At 64.4% G+C, this 15904-nt stretch overlaps 2 protein-coding genes across 4 annotated transcripts; one reads left to right on the top strand and one right to left on the bottom strand.

Moving 5' to 3' along the window:
* The first annotated feature begins 498 nt into the window (after positions 1-498).
* Positions 499-9738, top strand: PTK6 (protein tyrosine kinase 6). Of its 3 annotated transcripts, none has more exons than XM_086702708.1 (8): positions 511-895; positions 2362-2483; positions 2801-2961; positions 3434-3587; positions 4640-4801; positions 5905-6086; positions 7329-7482; positions 7826-9738. In XM_086702708.1, the coding sequence occupies exons 1-8, from the start codon at positions 666-668 to the stop codon at positions 8032-8034; spliced, it is 1374 nt and encodes a 457-aa protein (XP_086558834.1). In that variant the 5' UTR covers positions 511-665; the 3' UTR covers positions 8035-9738. The 3 variants fall into 3 exon arrangements, with proteins under 3 accessions (XP_086558835.1, XP_086558834.1, XP_025787507.1); XM_025931722.2 differs by having other exon boundaries at positions 515-895; positions 7717-9738; XM_086702709.1 differs by lacking the exon at positions 4640-4801 and having other exon boundaries at positions 499-895.
* Positions 9589-11159, bottom strand: PPDPF (pancreatic progenitor cell differentiation and proliferation factor). Its single transcript, XM_025931723.2, has 5 exons — positions 11015-11159; positions 10515-10596; positions 10269-10346; positions 10074-10170; positions 9589-9996 (listed from the first exon to the last, which is right to left on the bottom strand). The coding sequence occupies exons 2-5, from the start codon at positions 10567-10569 to the stop codon at positions 9882-9884; spliced, it is 345 nt and encodes a 114-aa protein (XP_025787508.1). The 5' UTR covers positions 10570-10596; positions 11015-11159; the 3' UTR covers positions 9589-9881.
* Between the last annotated feature and the right edge of the window lie 4745 nt (positions 11160-15904).

The raw sequence follows: 15904 nt of genomic DNA, 5'->3' as shown, positions 1-15904 counted from the left end.
CGGTGCCGCTCCCTCCTTCTGGCGCCTGCCCACCCTGTCCTGTGTCTTGGAGGCCAGCGCAGCTCCCCTGGGTGGTCGGACGTCTGGGGAAGGGAGTGTGTGGTGGGCCCCCAGGGGTCAGCCTTTAGGGAGGGGACGGGAGGCCACACCCACCGGGGCTCTAGGGGTGACTCTGGAGAGCTCAGCCCCGGCGGCCCCGGGGGTCGGGCAGCGCTGATGTGCCCACGGGTCTCCAGCCCCCCTCCCGCTCACTCCCACCTAGGTTCCACTCACGCCAGAGCCCCGGTTGCTAAACTGGACCCCAGGGAGGCCCTGTCTGACCCGCTACTCGTCCCCCCCCCCGGGAGGGCGGGGGCTCAGGTCCGGCCACGCGACCCTGTGGTGGGCACGCTTTCCAGGGCAGGTGGGCGGGAGCAGTACCCAGACTGACTTGGCCTCAGTGGGCAGGAGGACAGGTGGAGCCCAGGGCAGAGGCCCATCCGGGCTGCGGGTGCGGCCGGCCTGGCTTAGCCGCCCCGGCACCAGGAAGTGGGCTGGCTTCTCGGCCGGGTGGAGGTGGCCTGTCAGGGCGGGCCCCACCCGCCGTTCCTAGCCACAGGTGGTGCCGCCACCAGCCCGGTGACAGGTGTTGAGGCCAGGAAGCCAGTCCTGCCGCTGCACCCGCCATGGTGTCCCGGGACCAGCCTCACCCGGGCCCCCGGTACGTGGGCCTGTGGGACTTCGAGGCCCGGACGGACAAAGAGCTGAGCTTCCGGGCCGGGGACCTGCTCCACGTGGCCAGGAAGGGGGAGGAGTGGTGCTGGGCTGTGCGGCTGGACGAGGCGGGCAGGGCCCTGGCTGAGGGCTACGTGCCCCACAGCTACCTGGCCGAGAAGGAGACGGTGGAGTCTGAACCGTGAGTGTCCCCATGGCCCTCGTGGGTCACCCCGAGGCCCCCCCCCCCCCCACTCTGGGCCCTGTGGCCCCTCGGGAGCTCAGGGTAGGGCAGCCCTCAGGACAGAGCTCTGCACTGCTGCGGCTGGGCTCTGGGGAGGCCGGTGAGGATAGGGGACATGGGACTCCATCTCCCTATGGTCCCTAGTCGGGGCCAGACCCCACCACGCGGGTCCCGGGAGAGCTGACGAGGCTTTCTCTGTGCGACATCTGGGGATACAGAGCCACAGAGGCAGGCGGCCCCTTCCCTGGGCTCCCCCACGGTCACTTGGAGGTGCCAGGACCCAAACAGGACAGAAGGGTCCACGGTGGGCTTCCGGGCCAGCTGACAGGGATGTGGTCTGCGTAGGTGTCCGAGGCAGGGACTGGGCCTTTTGGGGAGCAAAGCTTCGCTCACCTTCCAAACAACCCAAACCAGATGCATGACCTAGTTAGAGGGAGCAGGAAGGTAATTGCGACATGCCGGGTCTGGGCGTGGGCCGCGGGCTTTCCCGTCACCGGCAGGGAGGCTCCTGGAGGTGGTGGTTGGTCCCAAGGGGCTGCCCAGGAAACTTGGGCCACAAGGGCAGCCTGGAGTGGGCGTCCGCACAGCCCCCCGAGCTCTGGGCCAGGACGGTCCAGCGTGAGAGGCCCCAGGAGCTGCTGCGAGCCGGTGCTGTCGCACGGTGAACGGGCGTGGGGGTTTCCTCCTGCTGAAGAGGGATGAGCAACAGGGTCGTAAACCGCACAGCTTCAGAAGGCAGGGTCCGGCCACGGGGATCGTGCAGAGGTGGGCGTGATTGGTGCTAAGGCCCCGAGGTCCTGAGAACCTAGTGCATTTGTAAAGCAGGAAGGAAGCAGGGTGGTTGCAGGGGTGAGCCAACGAGAGAGACTCCAGAGGTGCTACCTCGGCCAGGCTCAGGGTGGGGCGTGGCCCTCACGAGGCTCCCCGCGGGGGCTTCCTGTTCCAGGGACCCCTGCAGGAAAAGGGGGAGCTGAGGGCCGAGCAGCCGGCAGCAGAAGTCACCTAGGTAATTCTGCAGACCCCACCCTGCAGCCCAGAGTCCGGGGCTCGCCCGCGCCTGGGCACCGGTGTGTATGAGCAGGTGTGAGTGTGGGTATGCGTGTGTGAGGGCACACGTGCAGAGCCTTGCCGCTCAGACGCCGACCCCGGGCCCCACAGTCCCACAGCAGGGCGTCTGTGGCCAGGGTCACGGAACAACGTGGTCCCCCTCACGGGACAAGATGGCACGTCTCTGGGACAGGAGTGGCTCTGAGCCCACAGACAGGGGACTCCCCGGGCAGGCCTTCCCTTGGTGTCCGGACGGGCCATTTGGGGGCTGGGATTCAGCGTGGGCAGGGTGGGAGGAAGCGGGGGCAGAGAGGGCAGGGGACGAAGGTCAGTGGGGGCTCAGGACCGCCCCCCACCCCCTGCAACCTGCCCTGCAGGTGGTTTTTTGGCCGCATCTCCCGCTCCGAAGCGCTGAACAGGCTGCAGGCAGAGGGCAACACAGCCGGGGCCTTCCTGGTCAGGGTCAGCGAAAAGCCGGGCGCCGACTACGTTCTCTCAGGTACAGCCTCCCTGGCCCTTCTCCCCCTGTGTCCCCCGTGCAGTTGACCCTGGGGCCGCTTGCCCCCAAACCCAGCCCCGCTGGCCTATGCCTCTCTGTCTGCCACAGCCAGGACCTCCCTCTGGCGGGCGGGCCCTCGGCCGGCCAGGGCGGCTCGTCCCAGCGGTCCTGGGTCTGGGTTTTCTCCCATCGCCGCTGGGCGTGCCGGGGGCGGGACGCGGGGCCCGGGGCCCGCGAGCGCTTCTCGAGAGGGGACCGTGATGGTGGGCGCGTGTCAACGCGCGTCCCTGCCTCAGCCCACCCTCCCCCCTCCCCAGTGCGTGATGGCCAGGTCGTGCGACACTACAGGATCTGGGGGCGTGCTGGCCGGCTGCACCTCAGCGAGGCCGTGTCCTTCCCCAGCCTGTCCGAGCTCGTGGACCACCACAAAGCCCAGAGCCTGTCCCACGGCCTGCGGCTCACTGTGCCCTGCTGGAAGGTAGGGTCGGCCGCACCTGCTGCCCCCACTCGTCGCCCGCCTCCCTCTCTCCTGACGTGGGTGGAGGGGGCACGGGGACACCTGGCCCCAGGGACTCTGGCCGTCTCCGGCCGTGTTCCCACAGAGCGGGGTGTGGGGGCAGGGCCGTGCCTTCCTTTGCCGGGTCACCCTTGCCCCTGGGCCAGGGAGAGGCCTGTGCTCCTGCCAGTCCCGAGTCTCTCTGGGGCAGTGGGAGCCTGGGGACAAGAGCTCTGTGGGACTGGCACTCAGGTGGATGTCACTGGCCTAGAGTGGGCAGGTGAGGGTGTCTGCAGCACATGGCTGGGGTCACCAGGGCAGTTCCTGGGAAAGCCTGGCTGCGTGCTGGGCCCTGGGGCGTTGCCCTGAATCCGAGGATAGATCAGGGGCTCCCATCCTGGGGTCAGAGTGGGTGGGCTGGGTGATGGGCACGGCACCCTGCCTGTCCCTCCAGCATGAGCCCAAGCCCCTGCCTCACTGTGACGACTGGGAGATGCCACGGGAGGAGTTCACACTCTGCAGGAAGTTGGGGTCCGGCTGCTTCGGGGAGGTCTTTGAAGGGCTCTGGAAAGACCAGGTCCGAGTGGCTATTAAGGTGATTGCTCGAGGTGAGTGGGCCCCAGGCCAGGCGCCCCGGCAGGGACTTCGGGCCTTGCTCCCTGGGGACGGGCGGGGTGGCCAAGCGTCCCCGGCATCCCCCGCACCACCTGCGGCTGTATGTGCATCGCATGCGTTGTCTCCAACAGTGTCCACGTGGCATCTTCCTTTCAACGTGCATGTTTTTACCGAAAATGCGTTTATTTTATGAAAAAAAAAATTTTTATGTATATTAATTTTTGAGAGAGAGAGCGAGAGCGTGCATGAGCAGGGGAGGGGCAGAGAGAGAGACACAGAATCGGAAGCAGGCTCCAGGCTCCGAGCTGTCAGCACAGAGCCCGACACGGGGCTCGAACTCGTGAACTGGGAGATCCTGACCTGAGCCGAAGTCAGTCGCTTAACCGACCGAGCCACCCAGGCATCCTTAAAGGCATTTGTTTTAAAAGGGAATTTTAAATTCTTTTCTTTTTAAGTTTAGTTTTATTTATTTTGATAGAGATATAGACAGCAATCACGAGTGGGGAAGGGCAGAGAGAGAGAGAGAGAGAGAGAGAGAGAATCCCAAGCAGGCTCCATGCTGTCGGCACTGAGCCCGATGCGGGGCTCGAACTCATGAACCCTAAGATCATGGCCTGAGCCAAAATCAAGAGTTGGACACTTAACCGACTGAGCCCCCCGGGCACCCAGGCAATTTTAAATTCATAACGTACATGGAAAGCTATTAAAATAAATAGATCACTAGACATCTGAAAGGGTTCGTCTAAAGTCTCCCGTGAACCCACTAGAGGTTTGGACCCCCCGCTTCAGGAATTGGGGCAGGGGCACGTGGGGACACAGCCGGAGGGTGAGCCACTCCACATCAGGCTGGGGACAGGGCATCAATGCGGAGCCCGGTGTGTGGCCAGCAGGTGGTGGGTTCGGCACAGCCTTCACGTGGACGCTGTGGGGCGGTGCTGGGGCGCCCCGGGGAGGGCGCCCATGTGTCCCGAGCCGCTGCCGCAAGCGGGCGGGCGGGAGGAGGCCGGGACTGGGCCGCACCCACGGAGGCCGCCTGCCCCCGCAGATGACCTCCCGCACCAGCACACCTTCCAGGCGGAGATTCAGGCCATGAAGAAGCTTCGGCACAAACACATTCTGCCGCTGTATGCCGTGGTGTCCGTGGGGGACCCCGTGTACATCATCACAGAGCTCATGCCAAGGGGAGCCCTGCTGGAGCTGCTGCGGGGTGAGCTGGCCGCGGGGCCGCACTCGGGGCTCCTTTCCTGGGGATAAAAGTGACATGTGCTTGAGGGCGTGGGAAACTTGCACAAAGAAAGAGGAAATCCACGTGGGCTCAGTCGGTTGAGCGTCCGACTTCGGCTCCGGTCACGATCTTGCGGTTCGTGGGTTCGAGCCCCGCGTCGGGCTTTGTGCGGACAGCTCGGATTCTGCGTCTCCCTCTCTCTCTCTGCCCCTGCCCTGCTCAACTCTCTCTCTCAGGAATAAACATTTAAAAATTTTTAATAAAAAAAGAAAGAGAAAACCCAAATTGCGCCCGTACCAGGGACAGGACAGCCTGGGGGCTCCTTGACAGCCTTGCCTGCTTAAGAAATGATTTCAAATATCCTGTGGTAAATGCACCATCCGTTCATCTATGGAGGTCAAGTGAGATAAGACTAGACAGGCCAGCCCTCCATCCCCATTAACTGAGACCATTGTGTTCAAATGCCAGGCGTGGCCGGCCCACCTCTTAGCCTGGGGGACACGCCGGCCTGGTTCTTACGGCTTTTCTTTCTAGAAGGTGCTGACCTTCTTCTGGTGTCCGAATGTGCACGTACACTTGCACACGCATGTACACAGACACCCTCATGTGCTACACACACACACACACAGACACGCACACACTTCAACATGCGCGGACTCACAGACCTCGTCATCTGTACCTCATCGAACACCCAAAGTGAACGCGGCCACTGCCTATTAGCTGGGGCGCCGTTGCTAAGAGCCCTTCTCCAGAAGACAGCCCCACCGACGGCACGCTACCGCACCCACGAGCTGTGCCTGTTTGGCGAGTCCCCTCTCGTTGAAGCTTTCCGAGGTTTTTAGTCGTGTGAATAATGTTGTGATGAGCTTCTCTGCACTGACACTTCCGTGTGGATTCCCAGGAAGGGAACCGGGGAGTGGGGCAAAGGGCACACGCGTGGACCGCATCTGGCCTTCCAGAAGGGCCATGACAGGTGCACTGTTCAAGTCAGGCAGCCACCCTCTGTCCCAGCGGCACACAGGGCCGGTGGAGGGGAGGACGTGGCCCCCTGCCCCTCTGACCGTGGCCTCCCCTGGCCTCTGCAGGCTCTGACGAGAAAACCCTGCCCGTCTCGGAGCTGGTGGACCTCGCATCACAGGTGGCCGAGGGCATGTGCTACCTGGAATCGCAGAATTACATCCACCGGGACCTGGCGGCCAGGAACATCCTTGTGGGGGAAAACAACATCTGCAAAGTCGGGGACTTTGGGCTAGCCAGGCTCATCAAGGTAGGGCCCGGGGAGCACGCAGGACTCCCTCTGCGCATGGAGCTGGGGCTCAAGGGAGGCCGGCTGAGCAGCCAGGGGGCGGGACGCCGGAGTAGCGGCAGCTCCCAGGCGAGGCCCAGGGCGCAGCCCTGATGGGGTGGGCGGGCCTCTCCGGGGACCGAGAGCTGGAGGGGCAGGGGGACCCCCGGAGGAGAGAGAAGCCACACGGGGGCCGGTGGGGCGCTCCTGGGCGGGTGGGGCACCTGCTCACTCTTTCGTGGTGTCTTGCGTTCAGCGCTCAGCGAGGGGAGAGGGTGGGAGTGGCTTGTGAGCTTAGGGCAAACGTCCCCCCCACAGAAGACACTTTTATCGTGGAGGGTTCTGAAGACAAACGTGGACAAAACGGTGTAACGAGCCCCCTCCCCAGCCCCATCCGGTGTCCCCTCCTTCCACGGTTAGACCCAGGTCGACACGTGCACACTGAGACTCCAGACAAACAGACACAGACACGTTTCTGACAATTAATGGGACTCCTTAAGGCCATCACATGCCCCCTCAGAGCTACGTTTCCAAATTCCTGAGAGCCGAGAATTCATTTGTTTGCTCCCACTGCCTGACCCCTTCAGTCTGTGCTCCCCTGCGGCTCCTTCGGTGCTGGGCCTGGCTCTCTGGCTCCCTCTTCCCAGAAACCCCCCTTGTGGCAGGGCCTTCCACTCAGGGCGGGGTCTGTCAGTGGGCGAGTGGGTTCTGCCTCAGTTCCCCTGGCATGGTGGGGCACTGACGGCCAGAGTCCAGGGCCCTCCACTCAGGGGCTGATACCCTGATGCTGTAGTCCTTGACTGTAGGCTGGGTACTTCTAGAAAGGCATTTCCCTCATTCGCTTGGTGGCCAGCCCATCTGGGCTGTCTCTATGAGCCCATGGTTTGAACACACCGGCAGGCTCCAGCGTGGCAGGCACTGTCCCTGCTCGAGCTCACGCTGGCCGACCTCTGGGACACGGATACCACCTGGGAGGGCCACGTGTATCCCAGTGCTTCCTGCGCACCCCCCGCCCCCAGCCCCTGAATCTGGTGGCCCGGGGCCTGCCTGTCTCCCAGTGCCAGCACCACCTCCCTCTAGTGGCAACCGTCCATCATCAGTGCCCAGTCTGCTCTGGCCCACCGCGAACCCAGCTCCCCATGTGCGTCCCCACGTGCGTCCGTGCTGCGGGGCCAGAGCCTGCAGGCTGCCCCGTGGCCTGCCCCAGCACGTCTCCGCTCGCAGGAGGACATCTACCTTTCCCACGGCCGCAACATCCCCTACAAGTGGACCGCCCCGGAGGCCCTGTCAAGAGGGCTTTACTCCATCAAGTCGGACGTGTGGTCCTTCGGGATTCTCCTCCACGAGATTTTCAGCAGGGGTCAGATGCCCTATGCAGGTACTGGCCCCCAACGACGTCCCCAGCTGTGGGCAGGGTGGGAGGGTGCCGCCACCTGGACTCGGGGCGTGCGCCACACAGAGCGCCAGGCTGCCTCCCTGGGGCGGCCTCCAGACGGCGTCAGGAGGGTGCAGGGGATGCAGAGGGCAGGAGAGCGGCCCAGGGTCCCCCGGGAGGGTGGAAGACGGTGGTGAGGGGACAGCCCCTGCAGCCCCTGCTACCGGCCCGCCACAGGCATGTCCAACCACGAGGCCTTCCTGAGGGTGGACTCGGGCTACCGGATGCCCTGTCCCCCGGAGAGCCCACCCGCTGCGTACAAGCTGATGCTGTCATGCTGGAACAGGGACCCGGAGCAGAGACCCTGCTTCAGAGCCCTGCGGGAGAAGCTCTCCAGTGTCAGCAGGTACGAGAACCCGCTCTGAAAGGGACACCCCTCTGGTGCTGCCTCTGAGGCCACGAGGCCCTGTGAAGGGGGGCCCGGGTGCCGCCCTGGACCTCAGATCAAGGGTACGGGCAGACGAAGGTGTGGACAAGTTCGCAGGACCGGGCTGAACGCTTGGGGGACGGAGATCCTCCAGCCAGGGGCCCACCCTGCCCCGGGGCTGGGGGAAGCAGTCCCCTTGAAGTCGGGGGGGGGGGGGGGGCTGAGGCTGCCCATTCCTCCTGTCTGCTCCTTCAAAGACACCAGCTCCTGGAAAGTGCCGGGACTCTCCACAGCCAGCTCTAACCCTCCAGGAGCCTGGCCACTCTTCTTTCCAAAGGGAGTGGACCTGTCCCTGGTCCTGACTCAAAGCCCATCAGCTGTCAGGACCAGGGCGCAGCTCCCCCAGGTGGGGCATGAGGAGGGGCCTGGATTTGGGGCGGGCTCACCCTGGGTCACCTGGCCTGTGTGCAGCTCCTGATATGGGGCGACATGGCCTTCTCAGTACTCTGTGAAAACGGGCTATTTGCTGGTGGGGCACTGCGGTCTGCTACCCAGGGCCGTGGCCATCAGCAGCCGCCACCAGGAGTCCTGAGGGCCTCATCTGGACGCTGTAGCAGGAGACTGGGCACCTGCCCCCACCCTGGGTCCGTGTGAGGTGGGAATGAAGGCCTCCCGTACAGGCCTCAGCATGGACTACCGGCTTTGGGAGCACAGGGGGCCTGGGTAAGACTGCACCGACCCTGCAGCCTGCCTTGACACGATGAGGGCAGACAGGACAGAGGCCCTTGAGGGCCATCAGCTACACGGGATGCCCTGGATTGGACTGAACCGTTTCTAGCACAGAGTGGGGGCAGAGTGGCCAAAGAGGAGGCTGGGCTCCCTCAGTGGCCCGTGGGGCCCCTAACTTCATACCAAGCCCCCATCCACGCCCTCCCTAAGCTGCCCCCTCCTGCCCAACAGACCCGGGCCAACCTCTGCTGGCCACTGAAGGTGTGTGGACACACAGTCCACCAATCACGCCCGCCCATGGAGGCTGGCGGAGGACGACACAGCCACACCCTCCCAAGGCTGGAGTTCGTCCGGAGCCAGGTCACCAGTGGTGGGAAGGTCCCTTGGGAACGCCCCTGTACCACTTACGACTCAGTCTTAATTTTGGGTCCCCGCCCCCAGAGTTGGGGGACCCTACCCAGAGCGCGTCCTGCAACAGGCTGGAAGGGACGACACCCTCACATGAAGGCTCCGGGAGATAGTCCGGCCCCGTGAGCCGCACACCAGTTGGGACAGCTCTGGTACCGGCCCCTCACTGCCCTCCAGGGTGTCAAGGGCAGGGGCCCTTGCCAAGGTCCTTCCAGGGGCACCAGGTGCCTCCAGCTGACGGCCCCTAAACCCACAAGCAGAGGCCCAGGACTCCAGTGGCTGCCCCGGAGCTTCTTGTCCAACCTCTGAACTGCCTGCTCTTCCAGACCCCCCACCCCTTCTCAGGTGCCAAGGCTCCACACTCGCTGTGGTGGCTTGCCGCTGCGAACCTGGGCCAGACCCAAGAGGTGGCTCCCCAGTGAGGGAACCCAGGAAGGCCCAGGGAACAGGGCCAACTCTCCACCTCTGCCAGGAAGTGAGGTTGAGAAACATCAGCTTCTCCCACGGGCCCCGGGGGCACATGGTCACACACACCATCAGGGCTGCTGGCTGCTCGGTTTATTTTCCACTTGGTGCAAGGCACACGGTCACAGGGTGTCGGGAAGGCTTGCGTGTGGCTTGGATAGTAAAGAGTGGGGTTCTCTCGACTTCCTTTTTGGTGTTTTGTTATTCTGATATAAAAGAACCCAAGTGCTTCTGCCGCAGCCCGCCTAGTCTATGGGGGGGGGGGAGGGGAGGGGGGAGGGGAAGAGGGGAGGGGAGGAGAGAGGGGAAGGGGGGGAGGGCAGGGGACGGGCTCTGATGAGCCTAGCGCCTCCTGCAGCCTGGCATGGGCCGCTCAGGACTGGGGCCTGGTGTTGGCTTTGCCAGGCTGGCCACCAGGCTGCTTCCTCATGGCTTCCAGAGCCAGGTCGCAGGCGATGGAGCCGCTGGACGCCTGGGGAGATTCCGAGCTGGGGGAGAGCTTGGGGTCAGGGGGGGTTCCACCTGCCCCCACCTCCCATGCTGGCCCCCAGGAATGTGGACTCACCGCTCTGGGGACTCCAACACTGTAGCCATGAACGGGAGAGTGGACTTCCCGAAAAAGAAGCTTGCCCACCAGTGACCTGGGTCAGCCTTGGGGAGACCTGAGACAGGCAAAGTAGGGTAGTGGTGCCCCTGCCTACTCCTGGTGGGATCCCTCCACATAGTGCCGCCCACCGAAGGGGAGTGGCCCTGCGCTCACCGGGGTGGTGAGGGATGGCTTCCCCAGGATACTCCGCACTTCCGCAGGAGCTGTTACTGGAAGTGGAACCCAGGCGGCCTGGAGAAGAGAGGCCTGGTCAGCTCTGCAGGGCACCGAGTCCCCTGCCCTGTCCACCAGGCCAAGCGCTGGCTTTGCTGGCAGCACAGCGGCAGAGCCAGCGCTTCTAGCGGCCCACCCCCCGCCCCGACGGGACCTGTAGGGCAGAGGACGAGGGGGCTGACTTACGCCGGTAATAGTCGTGGGTGGCCACGAGCGAGCCGCTGGAGGGGATGGCTGCCATGCTGTCGCTTCTATGGCCGGTGGAAGCCTGCGCACACAGGGGTCGGGGAGCCCCCCTGGTCACCCGCCGGCCCTCGGGAGGGGCGTTCCCCACTCGGGTACCCGCCCCCACCCAGACTCCGGAGTCCGCCACGCTGAGTTTATTTCCCGAGCGGAGGCGGAGCCCGAGCCCGGAACTCCCGGCCGCCTTCATCGCGCAGGGCGCGGGCGGCTCCAACCGGCCCGAACCGGCCGCGCGGGCGCAACAAAGGCGCTTTGTGCGCGGGGCCGCGGGCCCGGGGCTCCGGGCACCTGCCCAGCCCGCCCGGCCCGTCCGGCCCTAGCCCAGCCCGCGCCCCCGGCCGTCCGGCCTTCCGTCCTCCAGTCTGTCTGTCCCGCCAGCCGTGGCGCACGGGGGCGCCCCTTCGGATCGCTCGACCCCACTCACGCGCCGCCCGGGTCCTCACCTAGGCGGCGACCCCTCGCGGGCCTCGGCGCGCGATCACGGGTGGCGGGGACGGGGACGCTAGGCCACGGAGCCCATTTGCAGACGAGACCGCCTAAGGCCGCTCCACGACCGAAGCGCGCGCGGATTGCGCACGCGCGGCCGCGGCCGCTTATATAGCGGCTCCGCGCTCGCGTCACGGGGGCGAAGCCAGGCGAGGCCCCGCCCCGAGACTGGCCCCGCCCCGCTCGTCCAAGACACATCCCCACTCCCGACCCCCGCCTCTGCGAGGCCCCGCCCCGAGCTCGGCCCCGGGCCGCTCCAGTCCCATTGGGCCCCGCCCCTGGGTCCGTCCGAACCCCGCCCTTAGTGGCCTGGCTCCCGCAGGCTGGCCAGGGTGCAAGTGCCGACCTGCGGCATCGGTCCGGTCTGGGGCCACCTGGGAAGCCCGTCTCGGCCTGGCCTGGGATTGGGATGGTTAAATGACCTCCCTACCCCGTCCCGGAGCAGTGCCTGTCCGGCCACCTCCCCTGTCCTGAAGAGACCCTCTCTCCTGTCCCAGAGCAAGGCTTGTCCACCCTTCCTGAAACCCCGGGACCCCAGGTGGTCCAACCTGTCTCGACCTCTCCAGCCCTTCAGAGGCGGTGGGGGCGCTGGACGTGGCCACGCAGGCCCAGCCCCTGCGGTGCCTTTCTCCTTCAGCCTTCTCCACTGGGGACAGAGCCAGTCCCACTGTCACCCAGGACAGACTGGGGACTCTGCTCTGCGTGCCCAGCCCTCCAACCAGATGTGGGTCCCCAGCAGCTCCCTTCTCTGCCTCCGTGGGCTCGGGGTGGTGCCTGGAGCCCTCCAGCTGGGCTGTGGCAGACGAGGCCCTTCCGGGGTGTCCCTCTCCCAGTTCTGGTGGCTCTGGGACCCACACCCCAGGCCTCCAGCTTCAGCCAGCATCCCCCTGCTTGTGAGCACAGCTTGCAGGGGAGGGTGGGGGTGGGAGGGCAGCGGGTCAGGGAGGGGGCCTCATTTGAATGAGTGGAGGTAAAGAACTGCCATCTGGGGATGTCTCCCCCAGCGGGAAACAGAGGCCCCCTGTTTGGGGCAACCACAGAATGTTCCCTGAAGTGTCTGGGGCCTTGCCACACCCCGGTTGGTCAACCAGGACGACAACTTCCTTTTCTGTTGTGGAAATCAGCCCTCCCCCCAGCCCCTCAGCTCCTTGTCAAAGGCCCCGAGCCCCAACCTCCCTCTGCAGGGAGAGGCAAACTTGGCTTTTTGCATTCTAGGCCCTGGCTGGGTGTCTCTTCCCTGATGGTTGAGAGGGTCTTGAGAAGTCCCGCGGGCATCAGGGAGAAGCCAGGGAGATCTCATAATGCCTTCTGCCAGACCCTCCCCATCTTCAGACCCCGGCAAGGACCCCTCCAGGATTCCTGGACCTCAGTCCAACTTCTCACCCAGCAGACAGGAAGTCAAGGCCTCAGGAGGGGAGGGACCCGGCAGCCCCTGGATGTGACCCTTTATCTGGCTGGGTGGGGGGTCGAGGCTTCAGACATTCTGACCAGGACCTGGCTTGGGCAGCGGTGTGGCCCAGGGCACTGTAAGAGGAGCTCAGTCTGGGTAATGCCCACTCCTTCTCCACCTTCACCCTCTCTTCCCCGTGGGCGAGTCTCCTGCTGGCAGTTCCGGGGGGGCTCTCATGCAGGGGGTCAACCAGGCCACACGCATGGAGGAGACAGCCTGGCCCCCGCCAGCTTGCTCTCATTTCACCGCAACCCCAAGCCGCCTTCACAGCCGACGACCTTCCCCTCTCGTCGACTCCCACTGTCTCCAGTTTCCTGTCCCTGCGTCAGGCTGATTCTGGATCATAAACTAGGTGTGACTTGGTGCGAATCACATTTAATTGTTAAAGGACATTTGTCATCCTCTACCTCACCCTCACACTCACCACACCTCGAGCCCCTCCGTCAGGTTAGTGGGTCAGTGGCTGTCTGGGGTCCGTGCTGGGGTGCCGCCATGGGCTTCAGTGCCAGCCCCTGATGCTGGCCTGGAATGGGCCAGGCCCATGTGCACCCCCCCAACTCACGGGGTGCCTGTGCCTTTGCCTGACTCTTCCTCCCCTGAGAAGCACCAGACCCCTCCCAAGCTAGGGGCAGCTCCTAGGAGGCTTGGAGCATGACTGGATTTGGTGTTTTGTTGTCCACAAAGGTGGCTGGGGTGGCTGGGTGCCAGCTCTGTGCTGGGTGCTGTGGGGGAAACCGAGGCCAATAGCACCTGCACTCACTGCACAGTAAAGACACAGAGAGCGAGGCAGGGATGCTGGGGAGGGGTTTCTCATGCCCCCAAGAACACAGAGATGGGTCTGACTCAGACCTTGCACCGTTCTGGTACTCAGTACGTGGGTTTGTTGAATATCTACTATGAGCAAATGGCTGAGCCGGACAGGAGTGGAAAGGCCAGTCCAGAGTGCAGGGGGACCCAATGCGGTGAGGCAAGACAGCAGAGGGGGTGTCAGGTTTAAGCTGAGATCTGAGGAAGGTGGAGATGGGGGGAGGGACTGACAGGGACACCCTGAGACCCAGCTCTCAGTGCTGCCCGGCAAGAGCAGGGAGGCTGGTAGACCCTGGGATGGGGAGGGGCCAGGCCGGCCCACTGGGGCCACTGAGGGTCACTCGTAAGGCAGATTGGTCAATGTACTGACCAGGAGGGAGCAACGTTCTAGTAAGACCCACAGACCTGTGGTCTGTGGCTGAGTGTGTGACTGTCTTGTGGTATGTCTCACACACGCGTCCAACAGGACTGTGGTTTCAGGGCTTGAGGACCTTGGACAGCGCTTATGGCCAGAAAATGGGGTCGGGGCTTGGAGGTCAGGCCACAGTCTCTGAAGCAGTGGGGTGTCTGTTCTGAATCCTGGGCATGGTGGTCACTCAAAAGGGGCACAGCTGGGGTTGGGGGGTGGCAAAGGCTGATGCTACTCGGGGGGGCCTGGGTGGGTCAAAGAGAGTGTCCTGGCGGTGGGGAGACACCAGTGTCAGCAGGAGGAGGACAGGCTGGGATCCCTGGGGCAGACCCATCCTGTGGGGGGGGGGGTGTGTCTGAGCGGAGACAGCTGGGATTGGGGGCCACCTGGAAGGATGGGGCCAGCTTGGGGCTCCCAGGGACAGAAGGGCTGCCCAGCCTCTGCTGGGAGGGGCTTGGTGCTGGAGGCCGGTGTTGACGTTGCTTTCCTGGCTGAGGCTCGTCTGCCTGTTCTTCCAGAGAGTACTGGAAGCCTACTGTGTGCCTGGCAGTGCAAGGCCTGTGTGTGCAGAGCTGGATGAGTGGGAGCCCCTGCTCTCCCAGGGCTCAGTCCCAGGCTCAGTCCCTAGAGCTTGAGAACGTGCTGTCACAGCCCCCAGGGCAGGGAGGTACACAGGCCCTGGACCCAAAACCCCTCGCACACTGGGCTCAAGGTGCGTGGAGGTTGAAGCTATGTCCTGCCTCCTGGTGGGGAGCAGCGGGCGAGGCGTCCTTCTGCCTCCCCCCAAGTGGGCACACCAGGCACGGCCCTGCAGGCTGGGCAGTCCTTCCCTGAGGCCTCAAAGCTCCTCCTTCAGCTGTGCTCACAACAGTGAGGGCCCTGACGCAGCTGCTCCCCAGGGACCCAGGCCTGTGCCTCTTGGGGGCTTCTCGGGTCTTCTTAGGCCCGGGCATCTGGGGCAGAGGGTTCTGGGAGAAGTGTAGAGGGGCCAGGCAGTTGGGGTCCTGACCCCCCTCCTGCAGAACCTCCAACCCCAGGCACGGCTGCCTCCATCGCATGGACAGAAGCTTCAGACTCTCACAGGAGAGACCCGGAGTGGTCAGGCCGGCCTCTGTGGCTTGGAGCTGTGACTCCTTGACATTTTGTCCCTCTTTCACATGTGAGCACCGGTTCTATGACTTTTCTATGACTTGGTGCTTTTCACTTCAATTTGACTCGATTTGCTTCCGTTCACACTGACCCTCTAGCTCCAGCCAGCCAGGCCCTTCCTCAGGCCACATGACGCCCCACCGTGGCTGGGTGCAGACATGTGCTGGGTGTGGATGCCAGGCAGAGCCTGTGAGCCCCCCTCTAGGGCTGAGGGCAAAGCCAGCCATGCCCAAGAGTCACTTACCTCAGGGTCGGGGACCCTGTCTGGGGGCCCAGGCAGGCGGGGCACTTGGCCACCACCTGGCTGTGGTCACCTCCCCTCTGGGGCCCCCCCTTGTAGAAGTGTCATAGGCCAGGCTCTCGGGAACAGAAGTGAGATGGAGACCGAGAGGCAGGGCGCATGTTGGGTGGGGGGCCGCGGGGCCAGTGGGGGTCCTTGGCGTGAGAAGGGACAGTCAGGGGTAACCTGCATTGGCCCCCACCCCACTCAGACCAGCCTGGGGAGGAATCCTGAGGGGAGGCGGCTCTGTGGACTGTGACGGAAGCCAGCCCTGCGGGAGCTGTCAGCAGGGACTGTGTGCTGACCACCGCAGCCGTGCAGCGAGGCCTTCCCTGGAGGAGTGCGTCTTCCGTCTCCCCAGGCCACCCTCCAGCTGTCCGCTGGGCCAGCTGACACATCCCCAGCCTCACCGGCATCTTCAAGAACAGAAAATCTGAAAGGAGGCGGGTTTTTTTTTTTCTTTAAAGTGTAAACAGAAAAGCTACATTTACTGAGCCAGGAGGGTGGAGGCTCTGCCAGTCGCCCCACTTACTAAGTGTCAGGGACCCAGAAGGGGGCTTGTGGGACAACCTGGTTACAGCGGGGACCCATCGCCACTGGTGCATCCCCAGCCCGTGTGCAGACTGCGTGGCATGGCCTGAGGTGGGCGATGCTCCTGTCTGGTGTCCACCGAGGCACCGAGAGGAGGAGTCAGGGCCGCTGTCCTGCCGGCCGGCCCCCAGGTGTGGCTCCAACATGGGGGGGAGCGTCCC

Source organism: Puma concolor, chromosome A3 (assembly GCF_028749965.1).
Source record: "Puma concolor isolate L17-30 chromosome A3, mPumCon1.1.hap2, whole genome shotgun sequence".
NCBI lineage: Eukaryota > Metazoa > Chordata > Mammalia > Carnivora > Felidae > Puma > Puma concolor.
The sequence above is the reverse complement of the archived record's forward strand: the minus strand, read 5'-3'. Positions and strand labels throughout refer to the sequence as shown.

Bases quoted from the DNA above. Each gene is read 5' to 3' on its own strand.
- PTK6 (XM_086702708.1), top strand. From the start codon at position 666: ATGGTGTCCCGGGACCAGCCTCACCCGGGCCCCCGGTACGTGGGCCTG. The intron at 896-2,361 runs GTGAGTGTCCCC...CCTGCCCTGCAG, and splicing joins GAGACGGTGGAGTCTGAACC to GTGGTTTTTTGGCCGCATCT. The intron at 4,802-5,904 runs GTGAGCTGGCCG...TGGCCTCTGCAG, and splicing joins CCTGCTGGAGCTGCTGCGGG to GCTCTGACGAGAAAACCCTG.
- PPDPF (XM_025931723.2), bottom strand. From the start codon at position 10,569: ATGGCAGCCATCCCCTCCAGCGGCTCGCTCGTGGCCACCCACGACTAT. The intron at 10,347-10,514 runs GTAAGTCAGCCC...TCTCTTCTCCAG, and splicing joins CACCCACGACTATTACCGGC to GCCGCCTGGGTTCCACTTCC. The intron at 9,997-10,073 runs GTGAGTCCACAT...GCTCTCCCCCAG, and splicing joins GTGTTGGAGTCCCCAGAGCG to CTCGGAATCTCCCCAGGCGT.